This window comes from Pan paniscus, chromosome 14 (genome assembly GCF_029289425.2).
Source record: "Pan paniscus chromosome 14, NHGRI_mPanPan1-v2.0_pri, whole genome shotgun sequence".
Classification (NCBI taxonomy): Eukaryota; Metazoa; Chordata; class Mammalia; order Primates; family Hominidae; genus Pan; species Pan paniscus.
Genome location: NC_073263.2, coordinates 104114142 through 104140618, shown reverse-complemented (window position 1 = coordinate 104140618; position 26477 = coordinate 104114142). Strand labels below are relative to the sequence as shown.

At 38.9% G+C, this 26477-nt stretch overlaps 1 protein-coding gene across 5 annotated transcripts in view; it reads right to left on the bottom strand.

Moving 5' to 3' along the window:
* Positions 1–26477, bottom strand: part of TPP2 (tripeptidyl peptidase 2) — an 82707-nt gene that overhangs the window by 55349 nt on the left and 881 nt on the right. For all 5 annotated transcript variants that reach the window (XM_063595858.1, XM_034936941.3, XM_034936943.3 and 2 more), the window contains exons 2-6: positions 18903–19031; positions 9615–9710; positions 7311–7415; positions 4967–5091; positions 776–939 (exon numbers count right to left, since the gene is read on the bottom strand). In XM_063595858.1, coding sequence (XP_063451928.1) covers positions 776–939; positions 4967–5091; positions 7311–7415; positions 9615–9710; positions 18903–19031 — 619 coding nt within the window. The remainder of the gene's footprint in view (positions 1–775; positions 940–4966; positions 5092–7310; positions 7416–9614; positions 9711–18902; positions 19032–26477) is intronic.

Below are 26477 nucleotides of genomic sequence, written 5' to 3'. Positions count from 1 at the left end.
ACATTCCAGAACCAATCCCCCCAGATACCAAAGGATGACTGTATTTCACAGTAAGAATAACACACAGTTGTTTAAAATATATATTTTTTTGTTAATAGGTATTTAGTTTCCAACTTTTTTGAAATCACACAGAGCGCCGTAGTGAGGATTCTTTTATCTGATTCTCTGTACTCATGGGTGAATTTCTCAAGAGTTAAGATTTCGAGGCAAAATTGCTGTTCATGAGATAAATTCTATTGATGGATTTTTTTTGAGATGGAGTTTCGCTCTTGTTGCCCAGGCTGGGGTGCAATGGCACGATCTCGGCTCACTGCAACCTCCGCCTCCTAGGTTCAAACGATTCTCCTGCCTCAGCCTCCCGAGTAGCTGGGATTACAGGCATGTGCCACCATGCACAGCTAATTCTATATTTTTAGTAGAGATGGGGTTTCTCCATGTTGGTCAGGCTGGTCTCAAACTCCCAGCCTCAGGTGATCCACACACCTCGGCCTCCCAAGGTGCTAGGATCACAGGCATGAGCCACTGCACCCGGCCTATTGATGGATTTTCTGATGTTGGAACATGCTTTTATATTCTTGGACCGGATCCTACATGGTTATGACCTTAAAAAACAACATCTTGCAGGTAAATCAAATCACCTTTATGATTCTGGACCTAGTCCTTTAGCTACGATCTCTAGCTTAAAATTCTCTAGAAGGTTGCTGTGAGCTATCGCAATGTACCACTTTATCACCTCATAAATCTATATCTCATTGGTCAATCTGAAATGGGATACCTCCGCTGGTCACAATGGAGAGCAGGTTTCCATCATCGTATATATTAACGGAGTAATTCAACATCTCAGCTGTGCCAAAAGAGCCATATTCTTGGGCTTCTTTGTAGTTTCTCAACACGGTAGATTTACTCAAGTCCCCATCTTCATTAGAATCAATGCAGGCTCTATTAATTAAAAAGAAATGGAGACAGTAAAATTTATTTTCTTACCTTTCTAAAAATCATGTAACATAGTCTCTCCACTATTTTACTATACTACTACTTCTACCACAACAAATATAAATATAATGACTGCCTGGTTTAGCCTGTTTCTTAGAGTGGGCAGTAAGGATTAGGTAAGATAGCTTACAGCAACCAGTTCTTAAATCATGCACAAAGTGCTTTAAAAATACCCTCCTTCACAAAACTCTAGGTTAAAAACCACCTGGACTCTTAAGAATTACAGCTAAAACTTGGCTTAGAGTTTTAGAGCAGTTTAGGATAGTTCAGACACATGGCCTAGGTCTAACTTCCAGCTGCTTCTTTTAGTAATGGCTTCAAGAATCTAACGGCTTACACAAGCTCTTTGAAACTAGGTGAATTTTACTGAGCTTCAGTCCTATAGTTATAACAGACTTAAATTTATTTCTCACAGAAAGCATTTTCTACATTATTTTATGGTTGTCTTCCTTCATGTTTTTTCCATTTTACTAACTAAAATAGTTTTTAAATTATATTCCGAACACTTTAGAAGATAGCCTGATTAAAACAAAATACACTTAATATTCAAAAAGTCATAAATGAAATGAACATCATTAAAAGTTCAATATTACGTTTTTAGCTCTAAGTATGTTTTAAATGCAAGAACTGTATTTTAACAAGCTATGCAAGTCAGTCAAAATTGCCAAGTAAATTAATAGAAGCCTACTGGTAGAGCACAGAGAGATGATTTATCATAAATACTGAAGCATATTTCATTAAGAAATTACAACACTTCGGAAAAAAGGATTCTTAAAAATTTGTTTTTTATGCATTGCCCTAATATGACTGATGTAATTTCAAATAATAGAATATACGAAGGTATAGGAAACTAAACATTTATGGAGAAAATGAAGCAAAGGGCAAACAAGTCACATATTAAACAGAATCAGGCTTGAGATTAGTGGGTAAAATGCATGTCACCAAATCTTCCACATGCTACAGAAGTAGCACTTGTCTCCAAAATTTATGCAATCGGCCAGCATCCATCCTGAAGGTCATCTACAAAGTCCTCCCTCTGTTCTTCCCCCAGCCCATCTAACCGCACAGTCCCATCTCCATAATGTGTCCGCCTATTTCCACTGTCTCTTCCTTACCGCTGTTGCCTGATGAGCTGATGGCCTGCTCTGCCCCTACATTTGACTCCTGCTGAAAACCTTCCATGTCTTCCAACGGCTCTTAACATTGAAACTCCAGAGCAACGCCCCTAATAATCATCTGCTCACCTCCCTCACCTCCTGCTCCCATCATATCCTCTGTGGCCACACCAAACTTCTCACAGTTCCTCCAACATCCTCCGGATCTTTCCCCCACCCTTTCTACCTCTCTGCTTAGTTTACTGTGATGATCCTTCAAGTCTCAATGTAAGATGTTATTAATACTTTTGGGAAATCTTTCTCGATTCTTCCTAGACTGGTTCAGACGTTCCCAACACTTGCTTCCATGGAGTCTAGAGTCCATGGAGTAGCTTCTATGGTGTCAACCTGGTACAAAGAAGGTACTCAATAAACATCTGCCACATGATTAAGGAATTAATGAAATCATCATCCTTAACAACATTCTCACAGCAAATACAGTGACACATTCCACAGGTCAGTTTCTTATAACCACCATCATTGGAATGACTCAACAATACAACCAACACATCAAAACATAAATTATTACTGACTTCTCTAAATAACACGACAGAGGACAAGTATGAATGTGGTGCAAGGTTATAACTTTCTGAAGGTCTAGTTGACTGAATTCAAGTAGTAGCTAGAATACAGAGAAAGGATATCAAAATGAGGCTCATACACAGAGCAGGGTACATGTAAGTGGGGAGGATGAGAGAAAAGGCTTTTGTTTTATGTATTTCTCGACATTTTCACACATCTCTCAATTTTCTATGGAAAGAATCTAGAGCTTTCATCAAGAATCTAAAAGGAAACATGACATAAGCAAGGTCAAAATCCACTGTAAAGAAATCAACTAATAGCTTCTCCTTTATGTAATCCTCTGTAAACACTGTTTCTCTCAACCAGTTTTTGTTCCATTTGGAGTGACAGTGAGTCTGAGGCTCTGCGTCCTGACAGATGCTCAGAACAGAGTCATCTGAGGCCACCCGTTAAGTGCAGAGATACGCGCTAAACAATTAGCAGAAATGTGGCAGGGAGAGCACAGACTGGACATTCGTCATCAAACAAAACAAAACAAAAAACCCAAGGTACTTAAAGAATAGGTCACTTTACCTCCCTTCAGAAATGGTTGGCATTTTTGAAATGTGAAATGAGAACATCTGCAGACAGGACTGGATTAACCTTATGTACCCTGGGATCTACAAGGTTCTCTTCAAAAAATTTTGGATCTCTGAGATCAAAGCCCTATAGGATATACTGTATTATGCAAAAAAGTTACATTATATCTAGTACCACCTGAAAGTATAATTATGCTATATTCATTTATTATAATAAAATGTTCTAAAATGTTATTCTGAGATTTCAGATTTTATTTCACTTAATGTTAGATTAAATTTCATTTCTAACTCAAAAGTTCTAAACAAAACCCTTAGAATAGTTGTCAACAAACTGCTACAAGTGAGTCACTTTATCAAGCACCTTGAAGACCAAGGAAATCTTGTGGAAACACACACTGGTACCCTGGACATCCTGACTCCGGATTCCTTTTCCTAGGACAAAGTAATCTGCAGTGTTTTCAGAACCTAGAGCAAACACTTTAAATGAAACCACCTATTGCCTCACTACTCAATCCCTGCTAATATTTTAGTATTTCTTTAAGTTCTTTTGTAGTATATACTTTCCTAAATATACTCTGTTTCGTATTTAGCATTTTCCTTGAATTTAACCTTGCCTCCTTTCCCACACTAAAACGCACCTAAGGCTTATCACTGAGTGTGACTGTATCATGTTACCCCAGATGGTGGATGTATCAAGGTTTATTATTCTGTATAAAGCCTCTGGAAAATAATTTTTCAAAACGTGTATGCATATGCACACAACAAAACAACATGTATGAATACACACAAAAGTGCATTAATATTTAATATCTAGATTGAGTTACGTGCAGTTATTTTATTAACACCATCATCCCCAAATTGAGCAGAAATTTCTCATTCAACTTAACATTGCATACACCTTTGATGAAAGATGAGTTAGTACCTGCACACGTGGGAGGAGAACCCTCCTTTAAGAAGGGTGCACTGTGAAGGTGAACAATTGTGAGAGCAGTGAGGAAGCAGTCATGGCATGATGTGTGTGTGCCCCACCTTGTGATGCAATTCTTTGTGTATAAGCAGGGACGCAGACTACAAGTAATTCTTGACTACAAGTTTAAGAAATAGTCCCTGTTTGTTGTTTTTTTTTTTGCAGAAATCCTAAAGCACACATATGGCTAAATATCTGTATTAACAATGTCTTCCTGTTTTCATGCAGATAGTAACTCAAGAAGGCAGACTAATCAACTCCAAGAAGCACATATGCAGTATGTAAGGCACTAAAAAAGAAACTAAAAAACGTACATGATGGGTAACTTGGTATAAATCGCATTATTATTATTAGTTTTAGTAATAGAAACAGCAGCAGCAACAGCATACATTGATTGCTTACTATATCTAGAAACATCAAATTTAATTTTCACAAAGCCCTGTAAGCACCACTATCTCAATTAACAAATGAGGAAACATTTCCAAATATACGGATGGTCAACATACTAATAAATTATTAATGAAGTAAGTTTATTTAAATCAGATAAAAGTCAGGTTTAGTGTCAATAATTATAACTAGAAGTTCAAGGGGCTTGTCCAAAACTACCCAGATGCCAATTTGGCTCTCAAATGATTTTGCTGAGTGATATCACGAATAAACCAAAATTCTGTGCAGCTCTGAGCATTTAATGTTTTTCAGAGTAGAAAAGAAAACATTTGTAAATGAAGATGTATAAAATACATGAAGTTTACCTCCAGACTTCGCCATCATGCCATACCAAGCAGTCATATACAGGGCCAGGATCACTGTATTTCTTCTCAAAAGAATTTAGCAATTCCACTTGACTTTGAAGTTCCTCCTTGATTAGTTTATTTGCCTAGTCAGTTGGAAAACTGATTAACATTAGTACATTCTGTCCTTCTAAAAGTTGTATTAACATACAGCCAAAGATACAATGTTAATCCATAGTAAAATTATTTTACCCTGAAAAAATGTAAGAAAATTTTGTTCTATCTATGCAACTTGTCATTCAATTCAATGAAGCAGATATCCATTAATACAGATCTAATTAATAAAGATCTAAAAAACAGTTATTTTACTCAATCTCATTTATTCACTCACTAGGCCTGCTTTGGGAAATACACAGTGCTACACGTTGGTGATTCCATTTAGCCAAGATATGTTTGTTACATATTTGTTATCTAACTTATTTCCAAAAGCAACTCTAAAACTGCTACAAAATAGGTTATCTATTGACTTTTAGATTTTTATATCAGGACCTATTCTATCTCAAATTTATTTCTTAAGAATCCAAATAAATAATAAAACCCATGAATCATCTTATATCTTTTAGAAACTGCTATGTTAAATAGAAGCATTTAATGGGGGTAAGTGAAGCCTTATTTTAGCTCTGTGGTCATGAATAAAACCAAGTGCTTTAAATTCGATTACGTACACACTAGACAACAACTGGCACTAGCAGGTGTTACCTCTCCAAAACATTTCTCTAACCTAGAGTATATATAAAAAAATAAGGTACTCAAATAATTAGGAAAATGACTGGTTTAAACAGAAATAAGCTGGGAGATAGAAAGGCATATAAATACTGAAATTGAGACGAATATCTCTAGACTATGTTACTATATTAAGATCCAGCAGGGGTTGACAAATCATGGTGCATGGGCCAAATCTAGCCTGTGACAAAGTTGTGTAAATGAAGCTTTACTGGAACATGGCCTTCCTGGTTCAGTTACATATTGCCTAGGTTTTCATGATACAAGGGGAGTGTTGAGCAGTCATAAGAGAGTACTAAAAATATTTACTATTTGGCAATTTACTGAAAAAGGTAGTCGTCTTTGATCAAAAGCACTTAATATTGCTTAAAATCAATCTGCCTTCTATAAATAGTGTGGTGTGAGTATTAACCTAGAGGGAAGAAATATGGATTCAAATCTCAATTCAGCAACTTAGCTGTGCAATCCTGAGCAAGTTATTTGTCCTTACGATAATCTGAGGCTGTCACATCAGAAACTAGTAGGATAGCAAATTATTATCTTGGCCAATAATTACTAAATTTCACACAAATCACAATCATGTAAAGGCTATCACAAACATCGATGCTGTTTCTAATCCCACTTAGTAAATCAGAATTATCAGGGGATAAAGCCCAGAAAACTTAATTACTTTTAAAATAATTCAGGTGACTTAGAGATAATCAGTTCATCAGTATCAATTCCACAAATCAGTATATGGGAACCAAGGACTACACCCTCCCATGTTTTGAAACAAGGACCTTGAGGTCTGATATATTAACTGAAATATTAAGTATTTTGAAATCCCTTTTTAAAAGTGACAATAATACATATAATTAGAGAATACATAGGCCGGGCATGGTGGCTCATGCCTGTAATCCCAGCACTTTGGGAGGCCAAGGTGGGCGTATCACAAGGTTGGGAGTTCAAGACCAGCCTGGCCAACATGGTGAAACCCTGTCTCTACTAAAAATGCAAAAAAAAAACTAGTCGGGTGTGGTGGCACGTGCCTGTAATCCCAGCTACTCAGGAGGCTGAGGCGAGAATAGCTTGAACCCGGAAGGCAGAGGTTGCAATGAGCCGAGATCACACCACTGCACTCCAGCCTGGAACAGAGCGAGACTCCGTCTCAAAAAAAAAAAAAAACAAAAAACAAAAACCAAAACCATACTATATGGTTCCATTTTACACAAATCAAAATAGGCAAAATCATCTGCAGTGTTAGAAGTCAAGGTGGTGGTTGTCTTTCGGAAGGAAAAAGGGAGTAGTGACAAGGAAGGGGCACAAGAGAAATTCCCAGGTGCAGCTTTCATGGGAGAATTCATAACCAAACACAATTTATGTACTTTTACCCTATGTGTATTATGTGTTAAATTTTAAAAATTCATACATATGTACATTGACTTGAGGATAAAGAATAAAGGAAAAATTAGTAAAATTAACCAACATAAAAGAAAATTTGTGAAAAAAGAAAACTTGTGGAAAAACAGTCTATTAGTTCTCTAGAAACTCTATGGGAATATGGTTCTAGGGTAATGTTTAAATGAAATCGACTAGCACCAACTTGAGAAGAGCCGTTGTTGGCAACATCAAATTCTTCCTGTTTTCTACAGGCTTCTGCAAGGGCCACTCTGTGAACAGGGTCCCAGATTTTTTCCTTCCGTTCTTTCTGCAAAGACAGAAAAATTACCTTACAATTAGGCTGACAAATACTCAGGTAAACCTAGACAGGCATTTATATGTGGACTTTGTTGGTACAGTTGTGATACTACACAATTCTCATAGAGAGGTTTTAAAAAATCATTTTTGGCCGGGTGTGGTGGCTCACGCCTGTAATCCTAACAATTTGGAAGGCTGAGGTAGGCGGATCACCTGAGGTCAGGAGTTCGAGACTAGCCTGGCCAACAAGGTGAAACCCCGTCTCTACTAAAAATACAAAAATTAGCCAGGTGGGGTGGCAGGTGCCTGTAATCCCAGCTACTTGGGAGGCTAAGGCACGAGAATCGCTTGAACCCAGGAGGCTGAGGCTGCAGTGAGCAGAGATTGAGCCACTGCACTCCAGCCTGGGCAACAGAGTGAGACTCTGTCTCAAAAAGAAAAAAAAAAAAAAGTTTCTAATGAAGCAGATAAAGCCATGGATCGCTTACTAAAAACTGGTTAGTCAATTCATTGCACCCAGGGTTTAAGAGAAGTTTACCAAGACACATCCAGATGTATTTTTATGTATCATATTCCCCAATTTAAAACCTTCTCTTCTCCAAGAATACTGACTGAATTCCCAGTCATTAAAAGGAAGAAAATGTTGTATTCTGGGCCTATACAAAATTGGGAAATGCCATAAGCCTAGTGTACGCAGAGGACTAGAGTAAGACTACAGCTGCATTTTGACAGACAATGCAGGCATCCTCAATTTCCTCCCTATTTTTTTTTCCATCCTCTTTGACTTGATAGGGTTCTATGTCACTGAAATTGGTTTTAACCTTTATCTTCAGTGTCTTTAACTCACGGTAACTCCCAACGCAGCTAAAGGAACAGTCCACTTCAACAACACTATATTTGCATATTAAATCACATCTTATCAACACAGCTGATTACATTTAATATACTATATAAAATGCAGTCATGCAATGGTTCACACCTGTAGTCCCAGCACTTTGGGAGAATGAGGCAGGCGGATCACTTGAGCCCAGGAGTTCGAGACCAGCCTGGGCAACATGGTGAAACCCCATCCCTACAAAAAATACAAAAATTAGATGGGTGTGGTGGTGCGTGCCTGTAGTCCCAACTACACGGGAGGATTGCACAGGAGGTTGAGGCAGTAATTAGCTGTGATCATGCCACTGCATTCCAGCCTGAAATTTTAAAATAACATATTATGTAATAGAAGTTATACGCATTATTCTTGTTTGTTTTGCAGAATGATTAGAAACTGACAAATAAGGTAATCTGAGTAACTTCTTATGCTTCACAGGCCCTTGGGGAAGTAACACGACAGAGGCAAGGCCCCACACATCTTATCCATCAAGCTCACTTCCCAGGATTATACCTTATTTTACAGCTGCAACCCTGGACTTGTATTAGGTACTTGTATCAGCTACTTGTATCAGCATTCTCAAAACGGTAGTCACTAGCCACATGACACTATTTAAACTTAAATTTTAAAACATTACATAAGATAAAATTTCAATTCGTCAGTCACACTAGACATATTTCAAACTCTCAATAGCAACATGGCTAGTGACTACCATAATGGTTAGAGCAGAAACTGAACATTTCAAACATTTCCATTATCACAGAAAGTTCTATTGAACTGTTTTAAAGCAGGCTCTTTATCATTCTGCTTACCACTCTTATTTTTCTAATGGCACACTGGTACTTCTTACACTTCAGCAGTTTTAGGACTGATTAACACTTACCTTAATACTAAATGATGACTAACTGGGAGCAAGAAGGCTAGTTAAACAGGGGAGGGACATTATCACAGAAACTACAGGAACAGAAACGAAAAGGTGGTCTGGACTTTGAATCCACTGTCTTTAGCCTTTTTCAAGTAAAAAAAGTCCTTCAAAAATCCAGTGAAAGCTATATCCCATCTCCCAGAAAAACACAAAAATCTGAATATAATTTCAGTGTATTCACAGATTCCCTAAACTTATCCATGTACCCAAGATCAAGAATCACGACTTTACACGGATGACATTCCATTGAGCAGAATCTTTAAGCAGTCATTGTTTGAAAGCCACCAACCACCCAAAAAACTAAGTTAATGAGATTTTATGAAATATTTCTTTTTCTTCAGTAGGAATAAAATCTGAGGAAGAAGACAAGTCAGAAGAATACAACTCATTGGTACCAGATTGTACATTACCTGTATCCTTTCCTTGAGTGCCTTAGGATAGAAGTCATAGCCATTTTTTATGCCAATATGATATTTGCCTGAGGGATTTGTCCAGCTTGCAGGAATCTACAGAAAAAAAAAGAGTAACCTGTTCATTCACTAAATGCTTTCCAATTCCAATAATACACTACTGAGCAAAAAAGTATATTACTTCTACTCTAATAAGCTTAAATTGGATAAGGATGCTCATGTACAACAACAATGTGTTTAATACTCTAAGTAGTTAATGTCTTTATCACTTCTTTTTTCTCATCCATAAATAATTCAACTAGAATAATACCTTCATTTATACAATGCTTCATGGTTTAAAAAGTGCTTTCAACATACACTATCTCAATAAACTCCTAAAATCTTGTAATAATCTTTTAAACGATCTCAAAGTATTTTAAAACACTTTAAACTTTTAGTAGAGCGATGCAAACAGTATGCCTAGTTTACAAACAGAGAAAGCAAAGCAGCAGAGAAATCAAATTACTTGCCTGAACAAGAGGAAAGTTGAAAACTGGAACCTAGTTCTATCATGGAAACCAAAAATTCTGTATAAAGGATATGGGATTTAAAGTCAGATAAACCTGGCTCTGAATCCAAACTCTATCACTAACTAGAAGGAACCCACAGGCTTCCACTTCTTCATCTGTAAAAGGAAGAAAATCTCTACCTTATTCTTGGGAACAAAAAAGTGAACTGAGCATCAACCAACATGAATGATCAATCAAGAAAATGTAGGGTATTCATATTCTTTGCAATCATGGAACCGTGATCATCAAAACCAGCTTTTAAATATGTATAAATGACAAGGTTCAAACACTCAGAGCTGGTGGCCTCATCAATCCTCACTTGTGCAATACCTTTAACTCATCCCCATGTCCTTCATCCAATTACTTCCCAGGCAGAAAACTTTTGGATGAAATTTCCTCACAACTAAATAGAGGAAAACAATCATTCACAGAGCTTCAAGGAGCTAATACTAAATAGTGACCTTTTGAAGGCCTCTGTGCCATTAATCACTTCCAAATCAACTGGATGTCCGCAGAATGTGTAATTTCAAACACGCTGGCATACAAGCTAGCACTTTTCACTCAAAACTGAACCTTCTTTAGAGAATACGAATTCTGAACTTTAATGTTTTTGCAACAGCCCACGGCAAAACAATAAAGCACTGCAACAACAAAAAGGGAAGTAGTCACTAGCTTTTAAATTCCAAGTATTTATTCACTACTGTCCCACTACACAGGTGGCTAGCAGCAACTTCTTTGTACAGACATTACAGAAAATCATGAAATGCCAAAAGATTAAATGAAGTAACTAATTAAAATAACTGCAAAATAGAAAGTCGTTAAGTTATATTTAATCACAATTTCTTAAAAAAAACATAAAGTACAATAAAAACAATCCAATAGACATAATTTAATTATAAATGAGATCAAAGTCTGCACGGTCCATGGAACCAGATACTTCTCAAATCACAACTATGTATCTTCCTTACCACGAAGGCAGACTAGTTACAAAAATTACACCAAAAAAATCAGATAAAAGTTATAATCTGGGCTATCTGATCTAACTTTAGCCAAGTTAGAGTAAAGCTAACTTTATGAGGCAATTATGAAATTTTATTTTGCATATTTGAGTATTCTACATAAACAAAGTTATTTTTTCTAAGAATAAAATCTTTACATTTGACCATTTTAGGTTGGTATCTTAAAAAGGTTCTAATAACACAGTAACTACAATGTATTAAGACTGATTGTCATATGATACACGTAATCTTTTTAATTACCAATTACACCTCATTTCTCTGACTCTCTTAAAGAGAGGATGCCTAACAAATGAAACATTTTTCTTAATGGGCCAAGTGTCATCTGAGTGTTAGGGTACCATGCAGTGAAGCCCTCTTAGAGGCTTTTGCTTCCAAATGATTTCAGTCTTGCCAGCTTCATCACACAGGCCAGGGCACACGCACAGTTTCCTTTGGCTGTCACTGCATCTAAGTACCATGCTGAATCTGGCCAAGTCATTCATTATGCCTGGATTTATCTTTATTTTATTTTTTTTAAAAACCAAAAATACTTAAGACTAAGTGTTGATTTTTAAAATGACTTCCAGTTAAATGTGGTAAAATGAAAAAGGTACTGTGCTTCCTTCCAAAATGCTACTAAAATTAGAATAAAGGAAGTCGGGGAAGCATCCAAAAACGAAGGGACAAAGAGAATACGAAAGAGACTTCAGAAGCTCACTACATTTTGAAGGGTGCCAAGTGAAAAGAAGGCATTAAAAATTAGAGTGAAAATTGTGGAACACATGGTGTTGGGACAACTGGGTCTTTTCACAGAAAAAAGGAAACAGAACTCTTCAAACTAAGCATATAAAATCACTTCCAGGTGAATTCTAGAACAAACAGAAGAGAAAAGCTGTGACACTTCTTAGAAATATAGGAGAATATCTCTATGATCATGGGGTCAGAAAACATTTGTTATACACTGCTAGTGGAAATGTCTTTTTTTTATTTTTTTGAGAAGGAGTCTCGCTCTGTCGCTCAGGCTGCTGTGCAGTGGCGCCATATTGGCTCACTGCAACCTCTGCGTTCTCCTGTCTCAGCCTCCCTAGTAGCTGGGATTCAGGTGTGCACCACCATGCCCAGCTAATTTTTGTATTTTTAGTAGAGAGGGGGTTTCGACATGTTGGTCAGGCTGGTTTTGAACTCCCGACCTCAGATGATCCAAAGTGCTTGGCCTCCCAAAGTGCTGGGATTACAGGTGTGAGCCACTGTGCCCGGCCTGGAAATGTCCTTTAATACAGACACTTGGTCAAGAAGATGTCCTGTCCAGTTAAAAAACAAACAAACACGCACTTGGAAAAACTGTTTGGCATGACCTAGTGACATATCTCCATGATTCAGCAATTCTACTCCTATGCACACATCCTGGAGACATCCACACACATGTGCACAGGATACACACACATCACAGCAGAATGGATAGAATGTAGTAGGTACAAACCATGGCATATTGCACAGCAATGAAACTTAATAAATCATTGCTGCCCGTGACAACATGGGCAAGTCTCAGGAATCTGAAATCTCACAACACCAAGGGAAAAATGACGTATGATGAAATTTTATGAATGAAATGAGACTGTTTATGTAAAGTTCAAAACTAAACAATATATTTTATGTAGCCACACAGATGTGGTAAAACTACACACAAAAAAGCAAAGGAATGATTATCACGAAAGTTGAAATAGGCTGTGATATAGGAGGATGCAGGAAGTTTCTGATGTATGGCAATACTCTTTATCTTGATCTGGGTGGGTACAATGGTGTTAGCTATACTATTCATAAAACTGTATATATGTGTTTTATGTACTTTATGTATGTATATTTTACAATAAAAGGTTTTAAAGTTCTATTCACTTTTGTACTTTTATCTGCTCATGGGAGTACCATAGGTCATAAGTAGCTTACCACTGGTTTCTCAAGGAAGCCTAGGAATATCATCCTTAGAGAATGAGGCTACTAAAGTGTTCAAAGCACCTAACTTAACAGTTGATCTTAAACTGACAGAAAAATAAAAGTCTGTTAGCAGTTTATGGGCTATGTGGAAAAAACAGACTATAAACATTTAATTCATTTCAAAGCATGACGGCTGGGCGCGGTGGCTGACATTTGTAATCCCAGCACTCTGAGAGGCCGAAGTGGGTGGATCACCTGATGTCAGGAGTTCGAGACCAGCCTAGCCAGCATGGTGAAACCCAGTCTCTACTAAAAATACAAAAAATTAGCCGGGCATGGTGGCGGGTGCCTATAATCCCAGTGACTTGGGAGGCTGAGGCAGGAAAATTGCTGGAACCCAGGAGACGGAGGTTGCAGTGAGCCAAGATCACACCACTGCACTCCAGCCTGGACGACAGAGCAAGACTCTGTCATAAATAAATAAATGAATAAATAAATAAATAAATAAATAAATGCATGACTACATCAAAGAAACTTGAAGACTTCATTGTGCTGGTTTCTGAAAACTATGTACTAAAGAGTTGCAGAGATGCAACTAGTCAGAATCCCAGTGATTAATAATTCTTCCTTTTATTGACTACTGCAAAATATCTAAACAGCTGCACATCCCTGAAAAAAATTAAACTGAACATGTGTGTGAGTACATGTTATGGATGGATGGAGAAGAGAGTTCTGACTAAGAAGACTGGTGGAAAATTTGTATAAGAGCACTCCCATTGCCCCATCCCACATCCTGCCCAAACTTCACCAACCAAGCTGAACCAGAGAAAAGCTGACATGTCAACAAAGCAAAGAACAGGTGATATGGTTTGGCTCTGTCTCTACCCAAATCGCATGTCGAAATATAACCCCTTCGTGTCAGGGGAGGGATGTGGTGGGAGGTGACTGGATCATGGGGGTGGATTTCCCCCTTGTTGTTCTTGTGATGATGAATTATTACAAGATCTAATGGTTTAAAAATGCATGGGGGCTGGGCATGGTGGCTCGCGCTTGTAATCCCAGCACTTTGGGAGGCTGAGGCAGGTAGATCACCTGAGGTCAGGAGTCTGAGACCAGCTTGGCCAACATGGTGAAACCGTCTCTACTAAAAATACAAAATTAGCCGGGTGTGGTGGCAGACACCTGTAATCCCAGCTACTCGGGAGGCTGAGGCAGGAGAATCGCTTGAACCCGGGTGGCAGATGTTGCCGTGAGTTGAGATCGCGCCATTGCACTCCAGTCTGGGCAACAAGACCAAAACTCCGTCTCAAAAAAAAAAAAAAAAAAAAGCATGGCACTTCTCCCTTTGCTGGCTCTCTTTCCTGCTCAATCATGATGAGAAGACATGTCTTGTTTCCCCTTCACCTTCCACCATGATTGTAAGTTTCCTGGGACTCCCAAGTCATGCTTCCTGTTAAGCCTGTAGGACTGTGAGTCGATTAAACCTCTTTTCTTCATAAATTCCCCAGTCTCATGTAGTTCTTCATAGCAATGTGAAAAGGAACTAATACAAAAAGGATGAGACATAAAAATGAGTCTGCATGACATCACTCCAGGCCCCTTGCATGGTGTGGTTACCTGAATACCTACGGCCAGACTTCTTGCTCACTCCTCCCCTAAACCCCAGGCCAAATGGGCTAAGGACTTCTTTAAGGTAACTGGGCATCCTGATGGAAAAAAATATAGTGTATACTGATATTATGGGGGTTCCCCTAAATGTTATCATTACCCTATAGTGAAACCCACCAAAAGACCCTACATAAGCAGAGGAGCTTCCAATCACCTTTTCTTGTGACTTGCTAAAATAAGACAGCTAGGGATGATTAGACACCTAAACAAAATATCTAACATAAAAAGCAGAGAACAAGGAAGAGGAGGCAGAGAAAGAGGAAGGAGAGGGTGAAGAAAAAGGGAGAAAGGAGAGGAGGAAGCAGAATAGGAGACTAAGAAAGGAGAACAGGAGGAAGGGGAGGGAAGAAACAATGAAATAGAAAAAAAATAAAATTTTATCTCAGAGATAAAATGTTGCATACATGATACAAAAATATGCTCCCAGTGAACATGAAGGGGCTTTTGCAATTAAAAATAGGCAAAATTTTAAAAAATTCACACAAGGGTTACAATGTTGAGAAAATGCTGGAAATCTCTCAGGAAGGAAAAAGATTAAGGCAATGAAGAAAAGGTGGAAAAAAATTTAAAAATTGGAGGATCAAGTCAAGAGGTCCAATGTTCAATTAACAGGAGTTCCAGAAAAAAACAGCAAAACAACGGAGAGAAGTTACCTAAGAGAAAATGCAAAAAAAATTCTTGGAAATAAAGGACCTGAGAATTAAACTCTCTTCTTCCACATATTAATTCTACAAGTAAAGATTAAGACTAGAAAAAAAAAATCAAGAAATAAAAAATATTAGCATGTTATTTTAAACTGAAGAGAATTTAATGTATTAATGTACTGTTGAAGTAGAAAACAGTAGGGGAGAAGTGGGACAGGATTTAACTCTTTTTGTTAGAAGCCTTGTAAAAATATTTGTCTTTTTAAACTATTAAGACATACTGAACACAATTAAAAATTAAGTTTAAAAACCCACAATGAGGGGCTGAGAATACTTAATGTTAGAGCTAAAGAAATACGTCACCAAGCTGAGAAAAGACAAACCTTATAATTTTTTTGACTTTATTTAATAGCAATACATATGGTACATATATAATTCTACCTTTGAACACTAGTGATATTATTAGTTCATGTGGTTTATCTAAAGCCGGGATTACTGCAGCTATTTAAAAATAAATGAGGCCAGGCATGGTGGCTCATGCCTATAATACCAGCACTTTGGGAGGTCGAGGTGGGTGGATCACTTGAGGTCAGGAGTTTGAGACCAGCCTGGCCAACATGGCAAAATTCCATCTCTACTAAAAACACAAAAAAAAATTAGCCAAGTGTCGTGGCGCATGCCTGTAATCCCAGCTACTCGGGAGGCTGAGGCAGAAGAATCACTTGAATACAGGAAGCAGAGGTCGAGGTGAGCTGAGATTGTGCCATTGTACTTCAACCTGGGCGACAGAGTAAGACTCCATCTCAAAATTAATATAAATAAATAAATGCTCGAGTAATACTTTATATGGCTCTAAGCCTGCAAGACTTACTAGGAATTCTCTCTAGCTTCTCAGAGTACCATAGCTCACAGGAATCCCAAGTTTCCCTTTGAAACATATTCTAATAACAAGGTTGACTTGGGGGAAGACAGGCCAAACTCTAGAGTAATTCAGAAGGCTGAGCATTTCTAACCCGAAAATCTGAAATGCTCCATTGACCATTTCCTTTGAGTGTCATGTTGGCACTCAGAAAGTTCTGGATTTTGGAGCATTTCGGATTTTGGATTAGGGAGGCTCAACTGGTATATTCAATGCAAATATTCCAAAATCTGAAACCTAAAACACTTCTGGTCCCCAGCGTTTCAGATAAGGGATTCTCAACCCGCACCGTAAACTGGATGACTCTGACAACTGAAACTTATTTTTTCATAGTTCTAGGGGCTGGAAGCTCAGCATCAGGGTGCCAGCATGGTTGAGCATAGGTGAAAGCCCTCTTCCTGGCTTACAGAGGCCACCTTCTTGCTGTGTCCTCATATGCCCTAGAAAGAGCTTGCTCTAGAGAGAGCTCTCTGATGTCTCTTCTTATAAGGGTACTAATCCTATCCTGAGGGGACACATACTCATAACCTCATCTAACCCTAAATACCTCCCAAAGGCCCAACTTTCAAATACCAACACACCGAGGGATAGGGCTTCAATGTATGAATTTTGGTAGGGGGTGGGGACACAGATCATCAGTTCCTAACACACAGAAAAGGAAGTAGAACCTGGATTATTAATGGCTGCTATCTGCCCATGACAGGCAGATTTCTAAGAAGACCCAAGTCCCTCCCCTAAGTGAAGGCAGGACCGGTGAATATAATGAGATGTCACTCCCATGATTGCGTTATGGTACGTAAAGAAGGTGTAGGGATTTTGCAGACGCAATTAAGGACTCTGAGCAAATCAAAAGTGAGATGATTCTCAGCGGGCCTGAACTAATCAGGTGAGTTCTTTAAAAGAAAGACTGGGGTCATCACCAAGGTCAGAGATTCTCTTACTGGCCTTGAAGAAGCAAGCTATCACGAGTTTTACAGCGGCAATGAAATGAATTTTTCCAACAATCATGTAAACTTGGAAAAGAAGCCTGAGCCTCACCTGAGCCTTTAATCTTGACTGCAGTCTTGTGAGACCCTGAGCAGAGACCCACATAAAGCCATGCCTGGACTCCTACCCCATGGAATCAGTGATATAATAAATACAGGAATACACAAGGTTTTAGGCGGCTAAGTCTGTGGTGCTTTATTACACGGCACAGAAAGCCAATATGCTGCCACAACAAGCTTACTTAAAACACAAGGCCTAAGAACAATTCAGATAGATGGCAAAAGGTGGGAAAAGCTAACTAAATAATCATAATTTTATGTTCCAAACTAATGCTGCTTAAGAGTACAGGATCACAAATTCTTGCCATCCATCCTTCATGCTCCTTAGCTCATGAGCTCCTCTGTGCTTGCTTTATAATTATTTTTTACGTTTAGCTTACCCAGGCCTTTCTACCAAGGACATAGAATAAGACAAAGCTGGTAGGCTGAGTGCCCTGGCTCACGCCTATAATCCCAGCACTTTGGGAGGCTGAGACAGGCGGATCACAAGGTCAAGAGTTCGAGACCAGCCTAGCCAAAATGGTGAAACCCTGTCTCTACTAATCATACAAAAATTAGCTGGACGTGGTGGCGGGCACCTGTAATCCCAGCTAATTGGGAGGCTGAGGCAGGAGAATTGCTAGAACCCGGGAGGCGGAGGTTGCAGTGAGCCAAGATTGCACCACTGCACTCTAGCCTGAGCAACGGAGCAAGACTCTATGTCTCGAAAAAAAAAAGAAAAAAAGAAGTTTAAAAAAAAAAAAAGACAAAGCTGGCCATTTAAGTTAACAGCTACTATAGCCTAAGTATTTCTTCATGGTCAAGTTAACTGGGAATACTATAAAGGGACAGTAAAACAGGAAGGCAAAGCTATGACGTGGTTACTTTCTCTATCTTTGTATTCAAAACATAAAATTTGGCAAGCTCACTGAAAAATACCACCCAATTCTAATTACCTCATCAAACAACAAAATAATGGCTTCTTCTAAGACAGCTCCAATGATTCACTTCTTGTGAAATCCCTTCCCCTTAAGTGTGTGCTAGATTTATTAACTCACTTCCAATGAGCTCAATATAGTCAAGTGATAGGTGGTCCCTTAGAAGGTCACTTTTATAAAAAGCCTGTGGCTTTCATCGTGGGGACTCTCTCGGCTCACTCCCCCAGGGAAGGTGCTGCCAGGTACTGCAGCACTGCGGAGAGGCCCAATGGCAAGGAGCCAAGGCCTGCCAGTGACCCTCCAGTAGGCTTGGAAACAAACTTCCCCTTCCTCTCCCAAGCTGAGCCTTCAGCTGAAGTCACAGCCATGGCTAACCATTTGCAACCTCCAGGGCGACTGTGAACTACTGGAACCCCGTTAAGCCACACCCAGATTCCTGACTCACAGAAACTCCGAGGTAATAAATATTTGTCATTTTAAACCAGGATGTTCTGAGGTAATCTGATATGTGGCAATGGATAACTAATACCACCACCAAATGTAAGGTAAAAACATTAGATGCTTTGAGGCAAGAGTAAAAAAAAAAAAAATTCAAAAAGAAGACAAAAGGTCTCACCTTAAGCACTCTTCCTGAAAGGCCAACAATCTCACCATCCTTTGGCTCTACTTCCGTAGCAGTATTCACATCGCCACTTCCTGTTGTATCAATGATATCAACGATTTTTGGTTTTCCATCAGTTGTAACCTGAAAATTAAGAAAATTAAAATATGAATGGTAGATTTTAGGTTTTTATTCCTAAAGAAAACAATGCAAATCCACATATATATGTGTGTGTATATACAAAATCTACGTTCACTTAAAAAACAGAACTGAATTGTTTTAAGCCAAAAGCCTGAACAAATACTAGTAAGAAAATTTAATCGTGGAAACACTACAGAATCCTTCAAGTGGTTTCATATATTCAATTAACAAATATTTACTGAGCATTTACTATAGACCACACCCTATTTTAGGTGCTGGGGATATGGCAGTGATCCATACGCAAAAATCCCTGACGATCTTATAGCGAGAAAGCAGTTCAGTTAATAACAAAGTAAAATAAAGAACATGTCAGATGTGCTATCACACTGGGTATTAGCGAAAAAAAAGAACATGTCAGATGGTGAAAATTAACTATGGAGAAAAATTAAGCAGGGAAGGGAGATGGTCAGTGTGGGGTTTTCAACATAAGTTTGGCTGGTCAAGGAAGGCCTTGCTGAGATGGTAACATTTGAGAAAAGATCTAAAGATGGTGAGCTGTGGGCTGGACAAGTTTAGAGCTTTAGGGGGAAAAAATGTTTAGTAGTAATGGTACCACTTAATGGCACCATTATTGGATGCCACACTAGCACCTCAAACGCAACAAAGCTCAAGCTTAACATGCCCCCCACCACCTGATTTTCTCCAGGCTTTGCCATCCCAGGAATCCCCACGCCCAGCTGTTCACACCGGAAACTTAACAATCCTCCTCTGATTCTTTACTTCAGTTGACTCCTCACAGCGAAGCTAACAGGAAATCCTGTTAATTCTTTGTCTAGAAGAGAGCTCAAATCCATCGCATTTTCACTACCACTATCCTAACTTTCCAAACCACCACCATCTCTTGCCTCCATGAGGTGAATCACCTCCTAAGTGGTCCCTCAGTTTCCACTCTTGGCCCCATCAAAAGTAATACAGGCTGAGTGTCCCTAACCTGAAAATTCCAAATGCTCCAAAATCATGGACATGAAGTTCAAAGGACATGTTCATTGGAGACTTTCGAATTTGCGATACTCAACCTGTATTAAAACAAGCTGTATTTTATCAGTCCTCTCCTTTAAGCCCATCAATGTATTCATGGAGCACTCAGAATACTCGCATAAAAAGCCTGGCACCATCTGACCCCTGCCACCCCGTTACTCAGGAGTCTAACCACGCCAACCTCCTTTCAATTCCTGAAACATGCCCAACTTTTTCCTGCCTCATGACTTTTTAAACAGGTTCCTTCTGCCTAGAATTCTTTATCTCTTCAGTCATTCCACAGGATTCTATCTTCTCTCAGTTTTCTATTAAAGTCCCTCCTGCAGAAAGGCCTCCTCGATGACCTCCTTTAGGTAGCTGCCATCCTAAACTGGATTATTTTTTCTCACTGTACCTCATTTCCTTCACAGAACATAATTCTATTTCTAATGATACAAGCAGGTGATCTTCATCTGTTCCCCCTATTAGAATAGAAAGCTCCATGAAGGCAAGAGCCATGTCTACTTCATTCACGAACATACATATACCCACTACCTAGCAGTGCCTGTCAGGCATTCAATGAATACTTCATTACTGAATTACAAGACACAAGTTACTCAGCACTAAGACTGATTTTCAAAGGTTTGATTTCTTGCCAGTCCACAAATTTTCATTTGAGCCATAACATGATTGCTACAAGTAACAATATATATTTTTACACATTTTTGTGGGAAAATAATTTCTGGGCTCTTTCTTGGCTGGCTTTCCAAAGGGAATTTGTTGCATTGGGGAATATGTACTGAGTTACCAGCAGGAATCAGCCAGAAAACAGAGACACAACGACTGAAAAAAAAAACAAAAAACGAAAAACAAACAAAAAAAAAACAAAAAAACTCCATCTTCAAGAAAGAAACAGAAACATAAAAACCGTAGAAACTGTCAGTAAAGTGGAAGAGCACAGTCTTCAGACTCCAATTCCACCTGGAGAATTCACACTCTTTACGACAAAGCTTAATGTCCACTGCTCTGGGTCTTTCTGACCAACACGCCCCTTACCCCAACACAAGTATTTCCTCTGCAATAACCTCCAAGCTCTGTAATTAAGGTATACCCTGAAGAAGGAGAGGAAAATTCTCGATGTGGAGAAAACAAAAGCACACATTTTTTTTCCTTTACCAGACAAAGCAAATGGGTGGTTGGTGGACCCCAAATCTCATTTCAATCTTGTTGCCATGGAACAACTGAGGGCCTGATAGCTGAAGGGGTCATAAAGGCCTCCCAGGCACAGCTGTTATTTTCATGTATGGTAATTCTCAAGTTGGATGTTTACTTCTTGGGAACTGTCCTATAATAGTAACAAATAAGAATTCTAATACTCAGAAAGCTCAAAGTCATAATTTAAAAAAATCACTGTGGGAATCATACCAAACCCTGATACAACTATAAAACTTAAATCAGATACTGATTCTGAAGAGATAGGCTATATGTCTCAAAAATATAATTAAAAAAGAGAAAAATGTAAGAAAATCTACCAAAATAAAAATGGAAACAAAATAAAGTTGATACTACTTTATAAAATTAAAACTAGCTAGGTCATGTACTAATCATATAAGAAAATAACCTATTTTAAAATGTATTCCAATACGAAATTTGAAAGATATACAGTACCACTAAGAACCCAAATCACCTATCTTCACCTCAATAAGCAAACCTGAGTGACTTGAGATCAAGAATAACAAGAGAGCACTAACAAGTCAGATAGATCTCTCTCATTAGAAACCTCATTATCAATATATTAGCAAAGGAAAAAAGCCTAATGGGATTTAATGGCTTATTTGTCACCTATTTCCACATGCTTTACTTACAAGGATCTCTCTCCTACACACACAAATTTTCATTACAAATTATTATACATGCAATTATCCTATCCATGAATTTCTTACTTTAATATTAGATAAAGAAAACCACTTCACTAGACATAAAAAGACAAAAACAGAAATGTAGGGTCAGAGGAGGGTTTTAAAAAGGCAAACCCCCTGAGGATTTGCCATGGTGTTTTGGGAGAAGTAAAGGAAAGGAGGAAGCTGAACTGCTAACAATGGAACTACATCACTCATCTCTGAGAAGGGGGAGGCTTCACATGGGAAAGAGGGACTGAAAGCATGGGCAGTTAGTATCGGTAAGAGCTTCGGTATTAAATCCTGGGTCCTGGGGTGGGAGACTGGGAAACGCTTACTGGGCTATGTTGGCTGGATGAAACAGAAATTGCCCACAGCTTTTCCCAAAATGTCAAGAATCTAAGTTAGTGTATGTCTTCAATGTAACCATTAAGGTAGAGGAGTTAGTGAAGGTTGGAAGATTTGCCAAACATTTGCAGAGAGGACCAGAACAAAAGGTAGGACATTTGCAGAGAGGACCAGAACAAATGGCGGGAAGTTTGCAATCTATCATAAACAACACAAAGTTAATGAGTTGACTTAAAATTTCAGGAAAGGTACTGAAAATATTCTTTTAAGCAAATAAAGATTTAATAAATATTAACCAGTGACTTTTATTCTGAGAATATAATGATTAATATAAATAAGACAATCCTTGCTTTTGGAAAGGTTACTATCGGTTGGAAAGAAAAAGTAAGTAGAGAGATGATGACAAAACAGGACAACAAATAATAGAGGTCAGGCCAGTCTGGGTAACACAGTGAGACCCTGTCTCCACAAAAAAATTAAAAAATTAGCTGGGTATGGTGGCACATGCTTATGGTCCCAGCTACTGCAGAGGCTGAGGCAGGAGGCTTGCTTAAACCCAGGAGTTTGAGGCTGAAATGAGTGGTGATCCTGCCACTGCGCCACTGTACTCCAGCCTGGGTGACAGAGTGAGACCCTGTCTTTGAGGAAAAAAAAAAAAAGAGGTTAGGACACTATCTATGAAAGCATACAAAAACATGTAAGAACACAAAACCCAACTTGGGGGGAATGAGGGAAAGCTAACTGAAAGAGAGGTAATAAAATGTTAGTGAATGTAAAAATAGAGTTTTATGAAACTACTCGTAACCTCCTCAAACCTTTTTTTTCCCTCCATGAGGAAATTATATTCCTTCATTATGCCCATATATATTTTTTCCATTCAACAAAAACATTTAACATTACAAGCACATGTCATACAATTTTGATACATGCTTTCAAAGACTTTTAAGTTAACCAGGAAAAAGTTATCTAAACAGAAACACTAAAATACATATTTCAGGTGCTATTAAGGGGATCTGAGCAAATTGCTATAACAGCAAAGAGACAAAAAGCCTAAATAACTCTTAGGAGGGATTGGGCCTTACTCACCTCTGAAGCTGCAGGCCCTAACACAATGGCAAACACACATAAATACGAGGTGGTGGGGGGAGGGGGCGGGCAGAATTAAATCAGTTGATTTTCCAAAACATAATGGTGTCAAGACCCGACTGGATCTTAAAGGATGAAGCAGGAGTTTACAGATGACGGATGGTAGAAGCCTGACGGAAGATGAAACGCCACATGCAAAGGCATGTATTGGCAAAAAGACCTGAAACATCTAGGTGAGTGAAAGAATGAAATGTTCAAGGGGAGGCAAAGGATGAAAGGTGGGGATGAAGGGGCTATGGACATAAGAAATGATGAGAACTGAGGCTACATAAGGAGGCCAGAGTTGGATGGCAAATGGCCTCATCTATACCATTCAATTTTTTTTTTATTTTTACACAAAAGCAGTTGAGATTCCAAAATGGCTTGTTTTAAATGAGGGTATAATACAACTTTTTTTTTTTTTTAAGGAATCTAACTCTAGAAATGTGAAGGATGGATCAAAGAGAAACAAGACTGGTGGAAGGGAGACCTCCTGGCTATTGCATACATATATTCTGGTCTAGTCCAAGTTCCATCTGGTCTGTGAAACCTGACCAGTCCAGCTCTTACTGGCCAATGCTGCCCCAATTCCTGCCCCATCCCCCCAATAATCCTTGTCAATCTCTGCAAGAGTGACAGTTTGCAAGACTATATCATTTAACACAAACTTAGGCACCTGGTAGGTGCTTGAATATCTGCTGAGGAAATATGAAATCACTTACATAACTACTACTCTTCTCATGCCACCCATCCTCCACTTGATCATGCCCACAGACCTGTCACAAAAGAATTGGGCCCAAGGAAGTCACCAAAGACTGAGACAACCCACTGTGTTCTTCCAAGTTTTCACTTGTGCCTCTAGTCCTTTATTCAGACCCTACCCGGCTTTCCAAACTGCCAGTTCAGCCTCATCTTCCTCCTATTTCATTCTTTCCTTCCTTTTTCTTTCTATCCATCCTCTAATCTTCATGATGTACACATATATCTACAAAATAAATCTGTTAAAGGTACAGGAAAAAAAAATCCTCATGTTTGCAAGCCACCGTACCCAATTTCTTTTAACTGGCTATGTTTAGGCCAATATCTGAGTCAAGGTTGTTAAAAGAGAAGAGTTATGCTTTCATTTTATTTCAATATTTTATCATCTGAATATTTATTACATGCAAATATCTAACATATATTTACCCTTCAAATAGTTGGTGATGAAAGATCCAGCATAAACTTCTATTCACTTATGGTGGGAGCTAAACATTGGGTACACATGGACACAAAGATGGGAACAACAGATACTGGGGATCCCAAAGGGAAGGGGTGGAAATAAGACTGAAACACTACCTACTGGGTACCACGCTCACTACCTGGGTGACAGGATCAATCACACCCCAAACCTTAACATCAGGCAATATCCCCATGTAACAAACCTGTACTTCCACCTTCTGAATCTAAAATAAAAGTTGAAATTATATATATATAAAAGAATAAATATCATTGCCAAAATAGTTTAATATTTTTCTTGAGCATTTAAAAAAGTCACATGTAATTAGTCAGTCCTCTTATAATCAATTTTCACAACAACGCTGTGGGGTGAAAATTATCGTTACTTTAGAGAGAGTAACAGAATAATGTGAGAAACAGATCTGGAAATTCTACCAACAAATTCTACCAAGCAGCACTTCTCCAAACTTTTCTGACCCTCTTATTATCCTGACAAAAGAACCAGTGAACCACTTATCCCAGCTGTTTTCCTCCCACTCATCCTATAAAAAGTAAACACACTCCACAGCAGAATGAAAAGCATTATTACTTCGTAATAAAGCCTCAATGAGTTGATAGCTGTCATTGTTCTAAGTCTTTAAGTTATTAATACAACGACAACTATATAACTCCAGTTACCGGGAGGGAATTCAGTACCTGATCCTCTTCTGATTCACAAAAGGTGTGCTGTACTCCAGAGTGGTGCTGAAGAACACACACCAGGAATCAAGATTCCCAGGGGTTTCTAAGCAGATTCGGCCAGACTCCCCCTCGTTACTTCCAAAATGCTACCTCAATAATCAGAAAGCACGATAAAGGATCCAGAAGGGAAGGGACATTGTGGGGAGGAGGATGAGTGTTTAGTGTAGAAAGGAGGATAAGAGAGCCAGGGGCTGATCAACGAGAGATCAGCATACAGTAGGATTAGTCAGGGATGCTGGGAGCTGGATCTTGAACAACGGTGAAATTTTATTACTGGATTTCAGTAAAGGGTTAAAAGTACAAAAGTTAAACTTTAAAGACTTTAAACAGAATGCTTTTAACGAGAGACAACATACTTTCAAAAAAACTACCTTCTGGTATGATACCTTGAATCTACAGATTTTAAAGTTGCCTAAGGCAAAAAACTAAGTAATTTTTAAAAACCGTCGTATGTTTTCAGGTTTAAAAAAAAAAAGTCGCATAATTTCATAAGGTCTGAGAAGCTCGCCAAAACCAAACCTAACTGAATTCTCCTTATGTAAACGAAGACTAAGCCACAAGATTCAATGACCCTAAGCAAATACGCTGCAGAAGACCGTTTAAAAATAGAATACACAAAACTACCACAGGAAACAATTCCGGAAGCGGACTGGGTTATCTTCTGGAAACCCAGCTTTCGTGCTTAAAGACAAACTATTCTTCCCCAAACCAAATCTCCCGATCCCTAAACATTAAGTTCTCACATGTCAGTTGCCTATCTGGTGTCTCCACCCCACCCCAATGATAAAAGCTGTAAAATTCTCTTTAAAAACGTCAGGCAGGGACAGGTGTCCGAGGCACCAGGGGTATGCAGAGGAAGGCGGCGTGGAGGGAAGGAGCCTGGGGGGTCCGGCCTGGCAGCGCCGAAGCGAGAAGGAAGGGGAGTCCCTGGGGCCAAAGGGGGACCCAGGCTTCCCCAGGCTGCCGCGCCGGGCACGCTGCTTTTGTTGAGCTGGGACCACGGCCCAACGTGGGGTCCGGGCCCTCGCCCGCCCAGCGACCCTGGCACTGTGCGCCGTTGAGTCCCCTGGGCGGGCGCCCGTCCCTCCCGCGCCCGGCTCTGACC